We start from the raw sequence: 19,091 nt of genomic DNA on the forward strand, positions 1-19,091 counted from the left end.
GAACTTTTTTGTTTGGAGTGTTACCACCCATAAAAGATGCTCACCTTCCATGTTCAAAAATGGCAATATACATTCAAATTTTCAAGGACAATCCTTAATGGAATCGTCCATCAAGTTTTGCTTTAACTGCGATTAGCAGCTCTTTAAATATAGGTAGTGTTGGGAGTAAGTATTGCTAATGCGATGTATCTTCATCAAATGGTCTTAAAGTAGCCCCTGGGAAAGTAGCTCGTTTGGTTTTATTGGATAAGCAAAAAGTGCAAGTTTTATCAACAAAGGCAATCATCAAACTTGTGTAGTGGTTTTTTTTTTTGGGGGGGATATTGCTCATGCTGTGTGTCGCAGCTTCCGATATTATCGGAACATATTTTAACTATATTCCGTCCACCAGTGTAAGAGCAAATGGGACTTTAAATGGGAATAATCTAACCATATTTGGATGATTGTTAAAATTTCTATTTATTGTACTTTGACATTTTACACTGGAGGACTGAACTTCAGCCAAAACGTCCCGTTCATGCTGTACCATTGGACTATCGTACTAATTTGATGGGTATCCACCCCGGTAAGAGCGACGTAGTTAAGCCTCTTCTACACCTGAGTTCGGCTACATAAAAGATGAAATCGTCCTTTGAACTTGTATGTATTTTGCACCAAATAGGTCATCGTGGTTTTCATTTAGCACCAATAACCCCACTATGGAACAACACCTACATTTACACAAAAACGTACCCAGTTTGTTACTCTTGACGAACAAGTAAAGCAATCTTACTGTCAATTAGTGTTGTTTTTGTGGGTAGTTTTGATGCAGAAGGTGTGATGAATAAAGATTACTGCATTTAAAATGAACGCCTAAATCTTTTGTCAATTTTTTGATTAGAACCAACATATGAAAACACTCCACTTGTTTGAAAATTGTCATTATTGCCTACGCAATTGACAGACTAGTTCTTTACGATATATCTTATTAAAAGGTGACGAAGAATTATATCCTATATGTCATTTATTTGAATTTCTTCCTTTTTTTAATTTTATTTTTCAGTAAAAATAATGCAAACAATATCGTAATGTGGGTGCAAGAACACATCCGGTCTATATCACCTTTCTATATCACTCAATAAAATGCAAAAGGTTAAGTAAATGTCAAATTAGCAATTTGACATTATCGGTTATCATGAATGCAATAGATAAAATCACTATCTTACACTTTGCTGATGTTGCTGCATAACGAATGCATTTACCATGAAACAGCTATTCAACTAATGCGACTACTGAGTCAATGTTTTGACTGTCTGAATTAATGCAGCAGTAACATCATTGACACGATTAAGATAAATTGTACAAATGTGAAGGATGAAAAACGTGACTGTCATTTGGCAGTTAATATCTAAAAAACTCAGTGAGCGTAAACAATTCTTTTTAACCTTTTTGCATTTGATTAGGTAAAAGTGACAAGTTTTGAAAGAAGAAGTTTACTTTATTATTGTCAAAAACTAATAGTATAATGTAAGCCAGATGGAATAAATTCATGTTATTTACAACACGCTGAATATAAACATCACATGACGTACAAATAAACCTTGAGATGTTATATAGTACATGTATTATAATTCTTGAAAGTAAGTTATGTGATGTCGAATATTTTTTCATAAAAATATTTTAAACCAGATAGCTGTGCCCAATATTACCCTATTTAGTAAAATAAAAAGTTAACCTCATTTAACAATGCAAATATTAATGTTTCTGATATTTCATGCAGTTTACTTTTCTTCACCAGACTAAAGGCTTATTAGTAACATAAAAAGTTAACCTCATTTAACAATGCAAATAATATCCAAGTTGAATGTGTCGAGATGATCGTGTACATTTGTTTCAATTAGTTATTGCCATCCAGATCTTAATATCCTTTCACCAGTTATTTTTTTAACAATGGTTATATACTAAACATCTCAAAAAAGTAACTAACCCCCTTAAACAATGGCTATTATTCAAAAAGGGGCTATTGTATTACAAATCTGTAAAATGCGTTGGAAGCCGACTTTATTTCTGCACATTTTGACACCTCATTTGATACGATAGCCCAGAAAACAATAAAACACCGGTCAATTTAATATAGTGAGGTCCAGATTTGAAAGTTACATACATATTTTAACAATACAAAAACATTCAGATATCATTACACAGATTTCCTTCCATTACACTGAATACAAATCAATACAATTTACTGCAAGTTTCAAATCTTGGGTTACATTAATTTAAATGTACGCTGTGACGTCAATATTTAGTCATTTGCTGCAAAGGAGGTGTCAAAATAAATTCTGCTTCCAACGCATTTTACATATTTATAATTATTTAAGGGGGGAGGGTTAGTGTTTTTGAGATGTTTACCTTAGTCCAATTCAACATTCTTTGTATAGTATTTTGACATCCTGAAGAACTGAACCTTGATAAACAAGAAATTTACATATTGTGCGGATAAGACTGCTATGGTTGGTATATTTGCCTTTTTTTCGAGCGATAAATCAGTCTTCTCGGCAAAAAATCGATTTCTTTTAACTTTTTTTGTTTCTTTTTATTTCAGATTGAAATTTAAATCGATTAATCCATTAGATAGACACAATTTGTCTGACCGAAAGTGTGATAAAGTATAATATGAGTAAATGCAAAATTAGCTGCAATCTTATAATATTATGCAATTTTACTGGTTTTGCCATTAAAAATTTTTTTGTCATGGTTAAAATTGTTTGTATCATTATAATTTGCATAAATTTACATATTCAGTGTTTCTAAACAAAACAAATTGTTTTTTAGAAGCTTGTCGTTTCACGTCATTTTAAATCTTCTGCGCAGTTTTTTTCCCATAACAACTCATTCGATTGACCTAAAATTTTAAATTTTTTAATATTTAAAAATGGTTCTGTTTACTTTTTAAAAACGACGCATTTGCGTTAATCTATAACTCAAATTACACGATTATCAAAATTGTGCGTTTTGGAAGCCCCCCTACAGAAATGAAATCTTGAGCGTAGAGCAAGCGCAGTTCTGAACACTGCTGAAATAGATATCTTTTTCTGAGCTTTATAGCTACGTTCCAAGGGAGTTCATTGTTACAAAAGTAATACCTGCTTCAAGTCATCAGTCAAATTTTGTGTAGACATCAAAACCCCATCTTAATTAAAAGATAACATTGCATGATGTTTTAGTCCCGTTTACTTTTGACAGACATGAGAGATAATAGGAGGATGAACGAAAAAGCTAAGTCAATATATTTCCTGGCTACGAATAAATGTGTAGATATCGGCTATAATTATGACTGAAAAAGAAAAATAGTATGTTAAAAATCTGTCTGATAAAACGTCGCAAGCTAAAACAATATATAGAGCTCAATGAAGACATTTCTGCCTTTATTACAGAGTAGAACGGAATGTATATTTACTTTCGTGTGCAAGAAGATTTTGGTTCCGTTTTCGATCCATAGAACAATACATTTATTACCGGTTCCAACTTCGATGACACCTCTGTCGCTTTCGAAGAGGTATTAGGGTGCTTTGATGATACAGGTGTCCTGTTTCATTCTAAGCATTATATGCTGTATTGCTCGTAAATTTATTTGCTCCATTGCATAGACGAACCACCCTGACAGTGAATGGAATTTGTCCAGCTGAGGTGGCACCGTAGCTGGATCTTGATCGTGACACTATCCAACACTCCTAGTGGCGCATTTGTGGTTGATGTGATTACTTATCATTTTTTTCTAACAAAACATCATATCATTTCAATTTTAGACCAGGACAGCTTTTATACCAAAATAGACAGATATTATTTACTTATTTCTGACACCGATGATCCTTTTTTTTTTTTTTTTTTTATTCAGCTTTTCTGTGGCAAATATTATATTCTAGAAACAGAGCATTTGTGTGAACAGTGAGGGTGCTATTTATGTATATATGTAAACTTAAGATAAACTGAGTTTATTCCTTTCCCTTTATGATAAAACGTTTTTAGCAAATTTCCTTGTTATTCATTATATTTTTTCAGATGTTTTAATGATAATATTTAAGTGTCTTCACCTTGTAAAGATTTCACATTTAGTTAAAAAATGACTATAGTTCTACAAGCCATCAAACAACCGTAATTGTATAATGCAGTTTGTATAAGGCTAGTTTTTCTAATACAAAAACAGGAAATAATCTTTTTTTGTAAGTTGAGAAGAAAACGGTAACTCTGCAACAAACACTGATTACTATCCTTATTCATGTGAAGTATTTCTCGGTAAAAAATCTTTTATATTGCTCACTTTTGAACCAAATGGCTTCATATCTATTTCAAAATAATGCAAAAATACTAATAAAACAACAACCACAAAATAATAATAACAAGAACAAAAAAACTTAAAAAAAAAAACACATTCGTATTCGAGAATATTGTGCGATAAAGTTTTAAGGGTATTTTCTTTAAACCCACCTGACCTTCGGGGATAAAGGTTGGAGAAATCATTCTAAATTTGGTCCATGTATCAGATGAAATGAACCATCTTTCATGAAAGTATTAATTCTTGGATTACATATCACAGTGTTTATAGTTGCAAACTGCCTAATTTTGCCGATTTGGGCACTTTTGGCATGAAACAAAAATCATGTATTTCTAGTTGAAAATTCATTACTCCAAACTGATTCTGCTCATGATACTTACACTTCATCACCATGTTAATATTTCTCTAGGGTATATAAATTGTGCATTACATCATCTATCTTAAAGAATCTTAAAGAATGACGAAACTTTTCATGAAATTTAGCTAAAATTATGTACCAATTCAAAATCGTGATTGCTCTCGAGCAAAGCAATTTAATTCAAACGTACACATATCAATATCAGAATGATTTCTCCAACCTTTATCCCCGAAGGTTAGGTGGGTTTTGAAAAGAAACACCCTTAAGGGGTACTACACCCCTCGATAAATTTGTGTCTATTTTTGCATTTTCTCAAAAACTAATAACACACTGGTAACAAAAGTTATGTATATTATTGGGGCAAGGAATCCAATTACTACACTGGAATTTCAGTGACCCAGACAAGCGGTTCGTTATTTATGATAAGACATAAGGTACCGCTGGGTTGTACCTCATTTCCTATCATATATGCTGAACCGCTTGTCTTGAGTTACTGAAATTTCAGTGTAGTAATTGGATCCCTTGCCCCAATAATATACATAACTTTTGTTACCAGTGTGTGTTATTTTTTGAGAAAAATGCAAAAATAGTCACAAATTTACCACAAGGGTGTAGTACCCCCTTAAGCAGTATTGTGGAGACGGGGATTGTGTTTCTACTCTCTCAAGGCTTAAAAATATGAACAAGTATTGGTCAAGATTTAAGTTGCATTATGTTTTGTCAATGTTCTCTCAGAATCTGAATTAAACTTCGCCATGATCTTGAATATATTTTCTAACAAATATTTTATTTTTGCCAAGACAACAGAGTGATATATAGGGTAACGAATGCGTACGCACAATTGATAACACTTGATACTACTTACTGTTGCTTTTAAGAATCAGTATGTGGTTCAGAATATAAGGTATTCCCATTCTTAAAGGTCAAATGTGTTATCAGACATGTTGTTACATTAACAAAAACACCTGTTTATCATCCCAAAGTGTGTTGGAATCATGCCTTCTTGTGTTTAACATGATATTGTAGTCTTTCAATACTTTCACTACCTCAGCTGTTTAACGTACATTAATTCATGCTAAAAATTGTTTTTTTTTTTTTTTTTTAGACGTCAAAATAGATTGCTGTCAGGTCAACTGGTTCATATTATCTGTTTTCGGAACCACGATCAAAATGATCACAGCACAAAGTCAATGGGTATACAAACCAAGCGCGAACCAGTAACTAAAGTATGACGTATTCACTACGACGGCGTTAGATGAGTTGACATGTCACATCATTGCCAGTCACTTTATCTGTAATGTCCTTTGTCCACCTTAAAATTTGCCCCGCCCCCTTTGCATATCTTTTGAAAAAAGTGCTTAAGAAAGGTTGCATACGTTTTTGTATTTAAAATTTAATAATAAGACTGTTCTCATCTGAATCTTTTAGGGAAATTATATAAATGACCATGAAAAGATGGCCCATTAATAAAGCTATAGTCAAACCAAGATACACTGGAATCCATTTCTTGTTTAAGTCAAGATGGTTTATCTCTGATACAAGATACAAGATACAAGATATATTATTACAGATACAGATATCGCTGTCATGTGATAATTATATCTGAATCACTTATCAGTCAACGTACAGGGTGAGTCAAAAAAGTGCAATAGAGCAAAGAATCGATATCTATGTCAGAACCAAGTTGAACTTTCCCATTATTGAAAGTTTCTATAAATGCCACACTCAATAGTCACCTTCTGTGAAAAAATGAAGTGACTCGTTACTACCGTTTACTTTTTATGAGTCCTTATGCTGCGATACCCAATTTCATTATTTGTCCACGATAAAGGCACCAGCTCTGAAACTGACTTTAACTTAAATAAGGTTGATTTTTGTGTTATTTTTTTTTTCTGTTCAAACAAACTTTCTAACATTACTTTAAGTACTTCATACCTCACTCGACTCCAACTCCAGTTTTTTATTTATCCCAATATGTCCAATTTACCGGATATTTTGTAATTCACTCCACTTCAATGTGCGCGCATTTCATTTCGACATTTGAAACTCGCCTACGAATTCATATGTTTTTGATATAGAATAAACATCTTTAAAATAAAGGGAAAATGAAAATAACAACAAATAATGTTTCTTCTCCTTAAACAAAACCAAGAGCAATAACACTTTGGGTACTCCATTTTATTTCAATGCCAATGAGATTAAGAAAATGATAGTTGTTCCAAATCTACCTTACACAGCGTGGGCTGACATTCAAATTTTATATGTCTCTTGGACACATATTAAAATTGGGTATCGCTATAAAATGTGTTATAAAAACAAAACGGCAAATGACAATTCTTTGATTTTTTCATACAAGATCACAAATGTATATGTTATTTATAAAATGTTTTAAAACCTAAAAGGTTCAACTAGATTCTAAAAGAAAAATTGATTATTTTCTCTATCGCACTTTTTTGACTCACCCTAACAATCTTTTTTAATCTGTTTATATTTAAGCAGGTAAAAGTGATATGTTTTGAAAGAAGCTTACTTCATAATTGTGAAACTAACAGCATAATGTAGGTCAGACGGAAGAAATTCATTTTACTTACGGCACACTAAATAAGAACATCACATGACGTGCAGATAAACCTTGAAATGTTGACTGGTATATAATTCTTGAAAGTAGGTTTTGTGATGTCGGGTATTTTATTTGATAAAGAATTGGAAATCTACGAAGTAATGATAGCTGTGCACAACGTGAAAGATAGTTTCTTATTTTCATATCGATATTTGCACAAGGTACCACTTTGTCTTACTGGGAGTTTTTAATGGTTGATATAAAAGATAGATTAAAAGGCGCTTCAAAACTATTGAAGTACCATCAAACAATGTGTGCAAAAGCCTATTGCAAGTTGAATTTGAGCTCTCTCAGCGCAATGGGATTTTCCTTAATGCATCACTAAAAATAACTGTTTCTTTTTAGAAAACCGCAATCCAAAATGTTTTTAAAATTGTTTTGCACATTTGGTTGCCTGATTTGTACCTTTTTAGTCGTACCAACAACGTTTTTAAGGTTTCTCTACCGAAAGTTAATGTGTTACGAAATTCATTCCCACAATGCAATAATGCATGGATTAACCTCCGAACTGTATCTATTCTTATGCAATACGCCTATTAGATATGGGAAGGAATTTCGGCATTAATTGACTTCCGTCCTAGCTGCTATGCTTGTACTTTCCAAATTAGGCCAGTAAAATCAGCTGAAAAGGTCAAAAAAATTGCAACATGGAATTTTTTTGCGGAAAACATTTCTATTAGGTGCCCTTATCAATATACTAAAAGTCTACCAAAATCAACCTCTGCGAAATATGGATAAATCGATTTTTTCAAAATGGCCTCCAAAATGATTAAAATGGTGGACAAAATATAGAAAACAGACTCACTTATTAGTAATAGTAACATGATTCGTATGTTTCAAGCTATGCTTCGAGAGTCTGAAATAAGATTAATGACTTTTTCTCACTTGTTAAGTTTTCAAAATGGCCGCCAAAATAGCTGGAACGATCATTATTCCATCACTAAATATGCCATTAAATAATTAACACTTGTAAACACAAACTGATAGTTTGGGACCACAAGAAACCCTCTGTGCCACAGAAAAAGCTTTTGACACCCCCAGAGGAACGGGGATACCCAGTATCACCAAACCCTAACGACATATCGCCCCACCAACGCACGTTTCTTGTGACCCTCTACGTATGAACGTATAACAATCTTGAGGGGTGGAACGCCTAAAACGCGGGTCAGTCTCAGTTCGTGAGAGGTAAGTATTATGCGCTTGCGTATCTCACTCTCACTTCTGAGTGGGGTAAACACTGAGCAACTCTACTTACCTCCCACGATCTGTTTGATACGCGCAATGTACCCTCTCAGAGCCCTCACTGGGCGTGACGGTTTCATCGCATATACCCCGCAATGAGATCCAGATCAGTGAGGCACATCGGGTAACGAGTAGAGGACAGGGCATGGTCTGGTTCTTTTCCAGGAACCCAGCACGGGGAAGGATAGAGACTACCCCAGTGGTGAAGCGTAGGTGGTGCTCGTCTATAGACAGAACATGTACATAACTGAACAGTGTCGACCGCAGGCCACTGCCATCAAGAACACAGTCTTGAGTGTCAAGTCTTGCAACGAGAGAGGTCCTCCGTGGGTTCGAAGGCCTTGGGTAGATACTGCAACACCAACATGAAGTCCCATTCCGGAACCAGGGAGCGAACTGGAGGTCTTTCTGTCACCATGCTCTTAATGAGGTCCGCAAGTGCTGGACTCGATAAGACCGTCATATACCCCCCCCCCCCAAGTCATGATGAATCGCTATAATGACAGTATTATATGCTTAAGCGGTACGAGGCATACGGTCCCCGTGGTAAGGAAATCTGTGACTTGTAGAATCGGTGAAGTTGCGAATCGTAACTCTGTCTAGTTGACTGTTGCCTTGCCTTTCAGCAAGCGCAGCAACCGAATATTAATGGCCCGCTGTCTGGGCGGACTGGCGGAAGTACGCCAAACAGTCAGGTGGAGGTTGTTAATCAACTCCATCTGTACCTGGTGCCGGTGGCGTGGCGGAACTGTGAGAAGATCTACGCAGCATAGACGACTGACTGGTTCTCCCACGAGAAGATCCAAGAGGCGGAGAACAATCCACTGCTTTGGCCAGAGAAAGCGGCTAAAAGGAGTAATCAGTTCCAAGAATTGGCTACCTTCAGCAGAACCAGAAGGATCATGGCAATGGGAGGGAAGGCATTATACCGAATATGTCCTCCCAACTCTCCTGCATGGTGTCCCGGCCTACCGCCCTTAATCCCGGGTGAAGTAAGGCGGAAGCTAATGGTTCTGAGACGATCTAACCTCTGAAAGATGGACCGATACATGCATACTACTGAGTGAGGTGCCACTCAATTAGACAAGAGAGATGAGGACTGACCCACCCCGACAAGCAATCAGCGAGTCAACCCCGTTCGAAGCTCCGTACCACCTCCACTAACACTACAGAAGAAGGGACACTGTCTCCCTGCAAATGCTGATAGCTGGAACTTTTGGTGCCCCCGCCCTGTTGATGTAAAACGCAACGGTCAGGCTGTCATACTGAGTTGATTTATCTACCAGGAGAGGCAGGAGTGGAGCTGCCGAGGGACCGGAATTATGAGGCTCTGAGGATGCCGCCATGCTTGCAACTGCCCGAGGAAGTATAGCTGTATCTCCCTCGTACGCAAGTGGCAGCTCCGAACGCTGGCCACCAGCCCTAATAGGCGAAGCCACACCCGAGCCTGAACCGATGCCGCCTGTCTGATAATCAGAGCGCATAATCAAACATCAGCGATCCTCAAGCCTATGGAGAGACCCGGACCCTGGCGAAGTATATCGTCGCCCCCAGAATTAGACAAGTGGAACAGTAAAAAAAGTTACAGTCATATTGCAGTCATGCTGACAATTAAATCACCTTTTCGAATCACCCCTGATTTATAGGTCTTTAGAATCGACCCTGTAGCTCTTTGTGGGAGAAATGTTTGACGACGCTGTATTGAATGTTATAATATTAGGACCGTCCATCCAATTACCATTCAAATATTTACTCTAAAGCATCCGATACACATAATATGTGGATCATAACTTACATGTACTATTTTAATGCTGATTCAGCTTCTATGGTGAAAAGTTGATTGCCCTGTCTGTATTCACAACTCATAATGAACGTATTTGGCGGCCATTTTGAAATTTTGAACAAAAAACTACGCAGACAAATAAATATTTATGAAACGGTAAGGGCATAAGAGCATTTGTAGGTCAAAATGTCACCCAATTCCCACATGGACACTCATGTAATATTGATATCTCAACTGTCTATTTTTTACGATATTTTGGCTGCCATTTTTAAAAAGTAAATTTACACATCTTTCACAGAGGTTGATTTTGGTAGACTTTGAGTATGTTAAAATAGAGACTTAAGAGAACATTTTCATAACTAACATGTACTATTTTGATACTGATTCAGCTTCTATGGTGAAAAGTTGATTGCCCTGTCTGTATTCACAACCCATAATGAACGTATTTGGCGGCCATTTTGAAATTATGAACAAAAACTACGCAGAGAAATAAATATTTATGAAACGGTTAGGGCATAAGAGCATTTATAGGTCAAAATGTCACCCAATTCCCATAAGGACACTCATATAATATTGAAATCACAACTGTCTATTTTTTACGACATTTTGGCTGCCATTTTGAAAAAGTCAATTTTACGCATCTTTTGCAGAGGTTGATTTTGGTAGACTTTGAGTATGTTAAAATAGAGACTTAAGAGCAACATTTTCCGAAAATAGAATTCATGTTGCAATTATTTTGACCTTTGGAGATTTTGGGGCTGATTTTTACTGGCCTAAAATGGTCTTTTATGTTAACTATAAGCTCCTCTGTCGGGGATCACTTGAGTAAGCTATCTGCTCCACTTGACAGTCAAATAACACATAATGTTAGATCGTTGATGGAGATTTTTCCGTCTGTCGCCTTTGGCGTATTTCCTTCTCTCCAATACACATAAACTGCCAATCGAAGTTTTAAAACTTCACACAAATATGCTAACTTTCCCAGAGTTCCCTGTTGTAACTCTAATCTGCTGCCCAGATCAATCATTCTCCAGGCTTTATATATAATTTGATACCCTTCCATAACTTTTCACATAATTGCAGCAAATGATCACCACTAACTATAGACGAGTCCAACGAGCCAAGTCATGGTCAGGATTTGGTCGGCTATTACTGGGTCCCCGCATGACCAAAATGGAGTTTTGACTGCCCAATTTGGTGGATTAAAGATGTTAGATTCTTTTGTGTTGTAAATTGTCATCATTCTTTTGTCTACGGGTAACACGGGTGAAGGAATGCAGTTTAAAATACCCTCCAAGGCCGCATCATTTCACATTTTAGGTGAGATGTGGCCGACGGGGACCCAGCTATGGCTGTTATTGAGGTGTAGGGATGCGTGAAATTGAATTCGTCTATAGCATATTACACAGTTGTAAATATAGCTAATTTCTACCCATAAGCCAGTCAGGATCATACTTCTATAAGATAATCTTAACATTAAACAACAGATTTTTTTTATTTTAGTTTTACATAGTCAAGAACTTACGTCTTATTTTAATGCAACGATACTGATCTAGATGAAGTAAGAAGCTCGTAAAATACTAGAACAAAGGTGAAAAAGGTGGATGTTCATTATTTTTAAAGTTCAAAACCTTACCCGGGAATAAAATATACGTCGCATTCTAAGCCTAGTAAATGTCATCGAATACGGCTGCCAAATATATTTTATAACTTCAAAATTGCAAATTTCAATTTTTTGTAAGCACGTGCGTGAAAAGTCGATTATGAATATATGTGTTCGTTTAGAGCTGAGTCAGACACCTTTTTGTGTTTCATTGCATTAATGTGTTATGTCTCGATATCCGAAACACTCTAGAGTTTCTTTCAATTTCTTTGAAAGTCATTGGATTTTATACAATAAATTGAAGATCTTGATAATTTCAATAGTTGGTCCCAACATACGCATGTTACGTGGAAAAAACGCCGGGAAATGTGACAAATCACCGCAACATTAGATACATTTCCGTGCTATTTTATACGATGTTTTTGACAATTTAAAACCATATCACGTTGCAATTGTGTATTTCAACTAGGAATTGCAACCACGTAATGTCGTTATTACTGAAAAAATCATACAGGTCCGGTGTGAGCTATTAATCATAGCCTGGAGAACGACGAGATTAAATTCAATCTATTTTAAGAAAGTCGAAAACCTCTTCTTAAGCTTACAAGTTGCATCACATTTTGAAATGAACAATGTATGTGCTATATGCATGCCGCAGAGGCCACACTACGCTGATAAAATATTTTGAATTAATTCCTTGAGTGCTTTTGAGTTCAACACCACTAACTTGACGATAAATGGCAATTAAAGATATTTGAAATAAATATCCTTTGAAATCACTACAGAAACTTTAGTGCTCATTGTATCACCTCAATGTGGGATGGTTCGTTATCATTGGGGTACTCGGAAATTGCTACTTCGCTGTAAACGAGACTTAAACTCATTTGTAATAAATATCATGGGATTTCGTAAGTGTGGATTTTCAACGAAAGATATTCGGCAAAATAGTATTTTCTTATTTCAGTGGACCATATTTCTGCTTTGTTCATGTAACTTTATGAAGTTAATATCAGACGAAATCCAATTTTTTGATAATTATATACAAGATGAGTAAACAAATGCGACTATGTTTTACGAGCTACGCCTTATGCATAATTTATTGTGTACCGTCGATAATATAATCAGTAGGTGTGTGACAGGACTATACAAGATTCGAAAATTACGCCAAAACTGCAGTAAGGCAAATAAGGCAGTTGATATTGTCAATTTGTGGAACTAGGCGTATATAAATGCCAAATACAATATGATATTCAATATCAGTTTTTTGTGGTTCTGAATAAGTTGAGTGAACTGACTACTTTCTTTAACCTGATTGATAAACCCCTCTCATATATGAACATGTTACAAATAACCTGAGATACATACGCTTGAAAGAAACTTTCCAAACTTTTGTTGAGGAGTTTATTTAGTAATGCAATGTTTATTATTGTCGCAGATCTTGTTGTTTTATTATTGATTAGTCTTTAAAACATACTTTTACGTTATGTTGTCCATATTTAAATTAAAGAATCAAGAACTATATAAAATGGCGGGCGAGTTTTTAAATATTCATCAAGATGACTAAGCAAAAACAAAAATTTAGAGTAAAAATAAGTGGTATTATAAATGATTATTTAGTTTTTTAAACTTACTTTTGCGTTATGTTGCCCAAATTTAAATTACACATCAAGTAATGAACAGAAAGGTGGGCGGGTTTTTCAAATATTCATAAAGGTGACGTGTCCTAACCAATATTGCAGTTAGATTTATGAGTGTAATGAAGGAAAAAACTATAATAAACTTTGTGGTAATGTAAAAATATGATAAACTGAAATTGGTTATCGCAGTATAAGGGTTCATAAAAATGCAATTGTTTCATTTTCTTCAACTAAGATTAACAATGACTGTATCATTCATATGAAGGAACAAAACTTGAACTGGCTCTAAAACAAAGATGGCTTACTACCTTATTCAATGTATTTTATTTCATGTATAAGACATAGTAAATTGTTCCAATGTATATTTTTTTAGTGATGGGTGATAACATATTTGTATTATATTCTAAGGCATTCTCATGTGTCGCTGAATGTACATATCGTAAAAACTCGATAGTTAGCATTATGTACTTACTATCGAGTGCTTTTGAAAACATGAAATTGTACCAAAGTCATGCGCTTTACCAACTGAGCTAATGGGGTTGAGACACACATTTTCAGGTTTACTTGTTCGTATTTAACTATGTGTAACTCCTTTTTTGTGTTCCTACTTCACCCTAAATACTAGTATATTTGTTGATCACAGACTATTATATTAATCACTCGTTGTTTTCTTTTCTTTATCGATACAGGCTTCTCCTACTACGGTTATAAATGCTTCGGATGATGAGTTAAACACCACCGATTTTGGGGAATTGATTTACGAATCAGCTCCAACATGGACCTTTGTTCTGGTCGTTATCATGGCTATATTGTCTTTGGTTGGTGTCATCAGGAATGCCGCAGTGGTATCTGTGATACTTTGGCATCCGTCTATGCGTAACACTCCAAATGCCTTGGTGGCCTGTCTAGCTATAGGGGATTTAATGTTCCTCTTCACTTCAGCTCCATTCAAAATATACCACACGCTAATGGCAAATTGGCCTTTTGGAGAAGTCGTCTGTAAACTATCAAATGGCGTCATTATCATCTCACTAAGTGTTTCAGTCTTTTCTCTCACCGCATTGAGCTATGATCGATTCAAAGCTATAGTTACGCCGATGAATTATACAAAATGTAACAGCACGAAGATTATCTACGGCATTATTGTCGCCATCTGGATTTTGAGCATTGTTCTTTCATTGCCAACTATTGTGTGGTCAGAACATGTAGATTGGGGTGGCGGATATTACGGCTGCATTTTTTTGGATCAGCATTCCCTCAATGCGAAAATCTACGAGTCCGTACGTTGTCTTGTTCTCTTCGTCCTGCCGCTCATGATAATAAGCGTGTTCTACACTTTGGTGTCTCGCAAGCTATTTCGGAGTACAAAAGCTATGCCCGGGGAAGTTCACGATAAGAGAGCTCAGATTTCTTCGCGAAAGCGACTTGCTGTTATGGTGCTTGCTATTATCATTCTGTTTGCAGTATGTTGGTTTCCATCTACCATCATCAGCTTACTATTTCAAATAAAGCCAAGTGTGGTCATGACCATGCGTATGGCATTCTTTCGTATCGCGGCGAACCTCCTTGCATACGCAAATTCGAGCCTTAATCCTATTTTATTGATTATCGTTAGTTCAAACTACAGAAAACACATCGGGAACTGCCTGTGCCCCTTTAAACCAAGAAAGGGGAAGAAATATAGGAAAGTTGGACGGTCCGCTACATTTTCATCTAAAGTCTCAACTGGAATGGGCCCACTTGTCTCGGTTCGCACAAAAGTGACTGAATTTCCCGCGTAAATTTGTCAGCATACTTTGGATTGAATCCTTGAACTATTACATCAAGTTCTATATGGGCAGATGTGTATGTAATTCACTGTATATAGTGTCATCCGTTCTCCATCAAGAAATCGCTGCTCAATGGTAGTACAAACATCGTTAAAATGCCTATCAGAGCTAGAGAGGGGCCTGTTTGCTTCTGATCTCGTGCGCTACTGTCTGGACCCTTCTAAATAGCCACGAGCTTCTATACACTTGACAAATCATTGAATTTGAAAACAATAAAACACTAGTAACCCAATAAGGTGCAGAATGCATAATTATAGCGGAACTGACTGACTCTAATTCCTTGGTGCTGAAAAACAAAACGATAGACCTAGACATTCATTGAGGAAAACATTAGATCGACTGGACTGAATGTAAAAAGTCAATTATGTTGTTTAATATACGTCGGTGATCAGTCTTTTATACCTGCCGTTTAATATACGATTACTTAAGGTTAGCAACTATTTAAAACTGTTGCGATTTGGTAGTTCACAGCATCTTGCGAATGGTAGTGAGCTTTGGCAAAAACTGCATTGAACATCTCATAGCGAGTGTGTAGAAGAATTCAAATATCACAGATATACTTTTGTGGTTCCTGGGCTGAAACAACAACACTTTTGTAAAACGTACATAACTCATTAACAACAATAAATCTAGCATGTTTTCATAGTATATGATTTGTAGAATGAACTTTTGCAAAACATCAAAGTGTTATGTTTCAATAATATATTGATTTAGATAATGAAAATTGAGGCATATGAAATGCCTTAATGGTATATGAAAATAGTATACTGTACGTGCATAGCTAGCACGTGTACTGGGCGCCATCTTAGGGACACCTAATCGACCAATTCAGCGATCCCAGATCGATTCTGCGCCCATACAAGCGGTGAATGACTTTTTCGGCACAATCCTATAATTATGCCACTGATACTTTACGACGAAAAAAATTTGCAAATGTCGTAATGTAGATATTGTATTATGTACTATGTAATGTCTTTTATCTTAAGATGTTATTCGTAAAAAAATGTTTAAATACATCTTCATTCTTGAAAACGAGTGACTTATCAATTGAAAAAAAATGTGACTTCTATGTAAATGACATAAACATCCCAAGTGCAAACAGTATCCATAATGTGAAAATATATGGATTCGAATTTTATGAAGTTGTAATTATTTCATTTTTGATGTGTCGGAAATAAAAAGATACGGTAAATAAGAAAGAGATACTAGTATACGATTATGAAGATTATCATTCATCCAGGTAATACAACTATGAACTTGAAATTATAATCAGATCTACTGGACTTACGTTTTTGTGAATGGCAATATTTCACATCCTATCTCGGATACATCATCAGACCAACTGATATTAGCGCGGCAAAAGTTCGTTGACCTGTGATGCGGATGTTGTGTCACAGGTCGAACGAAGATGGGCCAAACTTCTCAGGGATCTTCTTGATAGCTGAATAATAGGCCCCTGCCAAGTTGTGACGTAGGTCGCCTCCCTTGTTAAGTGAAGGCTCCTCCCGTTTTGCATCGCTTCCTTGACTCCTCTCTCAAACCACATCGCTGGTCCACCCTAAGGACAGACAATCAAAGGACAAACAGAGCAATATTGCGTACCTAACCATCTATGACGCAAAGCAATTCAGTGTAATGACAGTGGATGCTATGACCTGTACACAGGGAAGACAAGACAAACTCTAGCGAAGCGCATGTACCAGCATAGGAGAGCTAGTACTGGTTGCGGAGACTCTGCGGTTTATTTTTTACTCGCACTTAGACAGCACTAATCAATCGTTTGACAACAAAGACGTCAAGATATTAGATTGTGAAAGTTGATGGTATGAGAGAGGAATCAAGGAAGCGATTTGGCCCGTAGTAGTGCATCGAGCGTATATTGGACTGTTCCATTTGAAATACACACCCCATATGGAAGACTTTAAGCTTAATATTTCACACAAGGAGTATGTACTTCAAATTGAGTTACCTGAATGAGTGACTCCATTTGAAGTCTTCACCCCTTGTGTGAAATAAATATTTTAGGCGTGTCTTCCATAGTGGTGTATGGATTTCCAGGTGGATTTTGAAGTGGATTTCCAGGTGGTGGTCGCATTGCATTCTCTAAATTCAGTAAATGTTCATCGTCAACCGTGTAATTGAATGGGATTATTTTGAAATTTTAAAACGCTTGAAATATCACAAACAAACAGGCCTATGTTAATAAATAATATAAATACAAGCTAAAGCCGTTGGGGTTCTATAATGAACCCCTGAAAACTATCCGAGTATATGGAAAATGCCATACGGCCGGGCGGTTTCACAAGTTGCCGGCTCTATCATGCCACTCGCCGCCTGGCCTAACCAGAGTAAATCCATATTTGCAAGCAGATCAAAGTCGAACTTACTTGATTTGACCATGGCGTAAATACCTTCATTTTCAAACCTCGAAATAATTATACACGTATTTAAACAAAATATTGTCATTTTATGGAGAAAAGTATCCAAAGTTTATTTCAGTTCGTGTGAAATCAAAATACATGAATTTGAATCATTGATTATCATAGCACATTTTATATATTTTTGTTTACATATTTATACAAAAATGTCATTAATAGACTTAATAGACTTCGCCCCGCCATCCAACAGCAAACTATTTTTATGTTATTTATATGCACGTGTGAACAATATTAATTTTCAAATAACCCGCAAAACTTAAACATCGCGGTTACAGGCAATAAGCTACTGACCAGTCCTTTTGTTATTTTCATTCAGTACGTTATGTGAAATTGACAGCATATTGGATCAATGTTCAACTACAATATGCTGTCAATTTCACATAACGCACTGAATGGAAATAACAAAATACTCGTTAGTAGCTTATTGCCTGCGATGTTTAAGTCTGCGGAATTCTTCTTTTTTCAGCAATGTTACTATACTTTTGTGTAGTGTGTGTACTTAAATGACCAAGTCTGTAGCTTGTTTAAAGACCTATCCAGTGACCCCAGCGAAGTTGAAGCCTTGTTCAAATACATATAGCTAATTTAAATACTGTCAGTATATAAATTACATATTCATTTTAATTCCTTATTTTTGTCGTAAATACATGGTTTTCGGCTGAACCACTAAGCAGGCTATGTTAACATATTTATGACTATTTTTTACGTTTGACCGAATTGACTTTTAAGATGAGGGCTCATCAATTGAAAGGGCTTCACGCTTTATTGAATGACATTGTTTCCGTTCTGCCTGGTTATGCGCTTAATTGGATTTAATGCTTGTATAAAAGACAAAAGACAGAATAAATCAGTAGACGCAAGGTATTAACACAATAACAAAAATGACATTTTTTGTGAAAAAAAAACAGGTGTTCATTGACAAAAGAACCGTAAAATAAGAAATGTATAAGAAGAACACCACATAATCTAGCGAACGTTTTAAGGCGTAAATAACGTGAGATTTATACAATGAAATCGACGTCGCGTTCTATTAAATTTTGTTAGAGCTTTTAGTCACCCGACACTCAATATTTTTCAAAAAGCCAGGCATGAGTTGATTAATGCCGAATGCAGGCATGCATGCAAAAATCTGATTTGCAACATAAATGTTTGCTTCAAAACATCGCAAATGTAGGTAACGTTGTTTTAACCTCTTTGTAAATATATAGGTCCAATTAAGTGGATTTTATGTGTGTCACATATGGGACGGAGGTTGAACAAAATGGAAGT

At 35.8% G+C, this 19,091-nt stretch overlaps 1 protein-coding gene across 1 annotated transcript in view; it reads left to right on the forward strand.

Moving 5' to 3' along the window:
• The window catches only part of LOC140160996 (gastrin-releasing peptide receptor-like), a 46,286-nt gene extending 29,915 nt beyond the window's left edge, over window positions 1-16,371 (forward strand). The window contains exon 2 of the mRNA XM_072184362.1: window positions 14,245-16,371. Within this exon, the coding sequence (XP_072040463.1) occupies window positions 14,245-15,336 (1,092 nt within the window). The 3' untranslated portion in view covers window positions 15,337-16,371. The remainder of the gene's footprint in view (window positions 1-14,244) is intronic.
• The last annotated feature ends 2,720 nt before the right edge of the window (window positions 16,372-19,091 follow it).

This window comes from Amphiura filiformis, chromosome 9, assembly GCF_039555335.1.
Source record: "Amphiura filiformis chromosome 9, Afil_fr2py, whole genome shotgun sequence".
NCBI classification, from domain to species: domain Eukaryota; kingdom Metazoa; phylum Echinodermata; class Ophiuroidea; order Amphilepidida; family Amphiuridae; genus Amphiura; species Amphiura filiformis.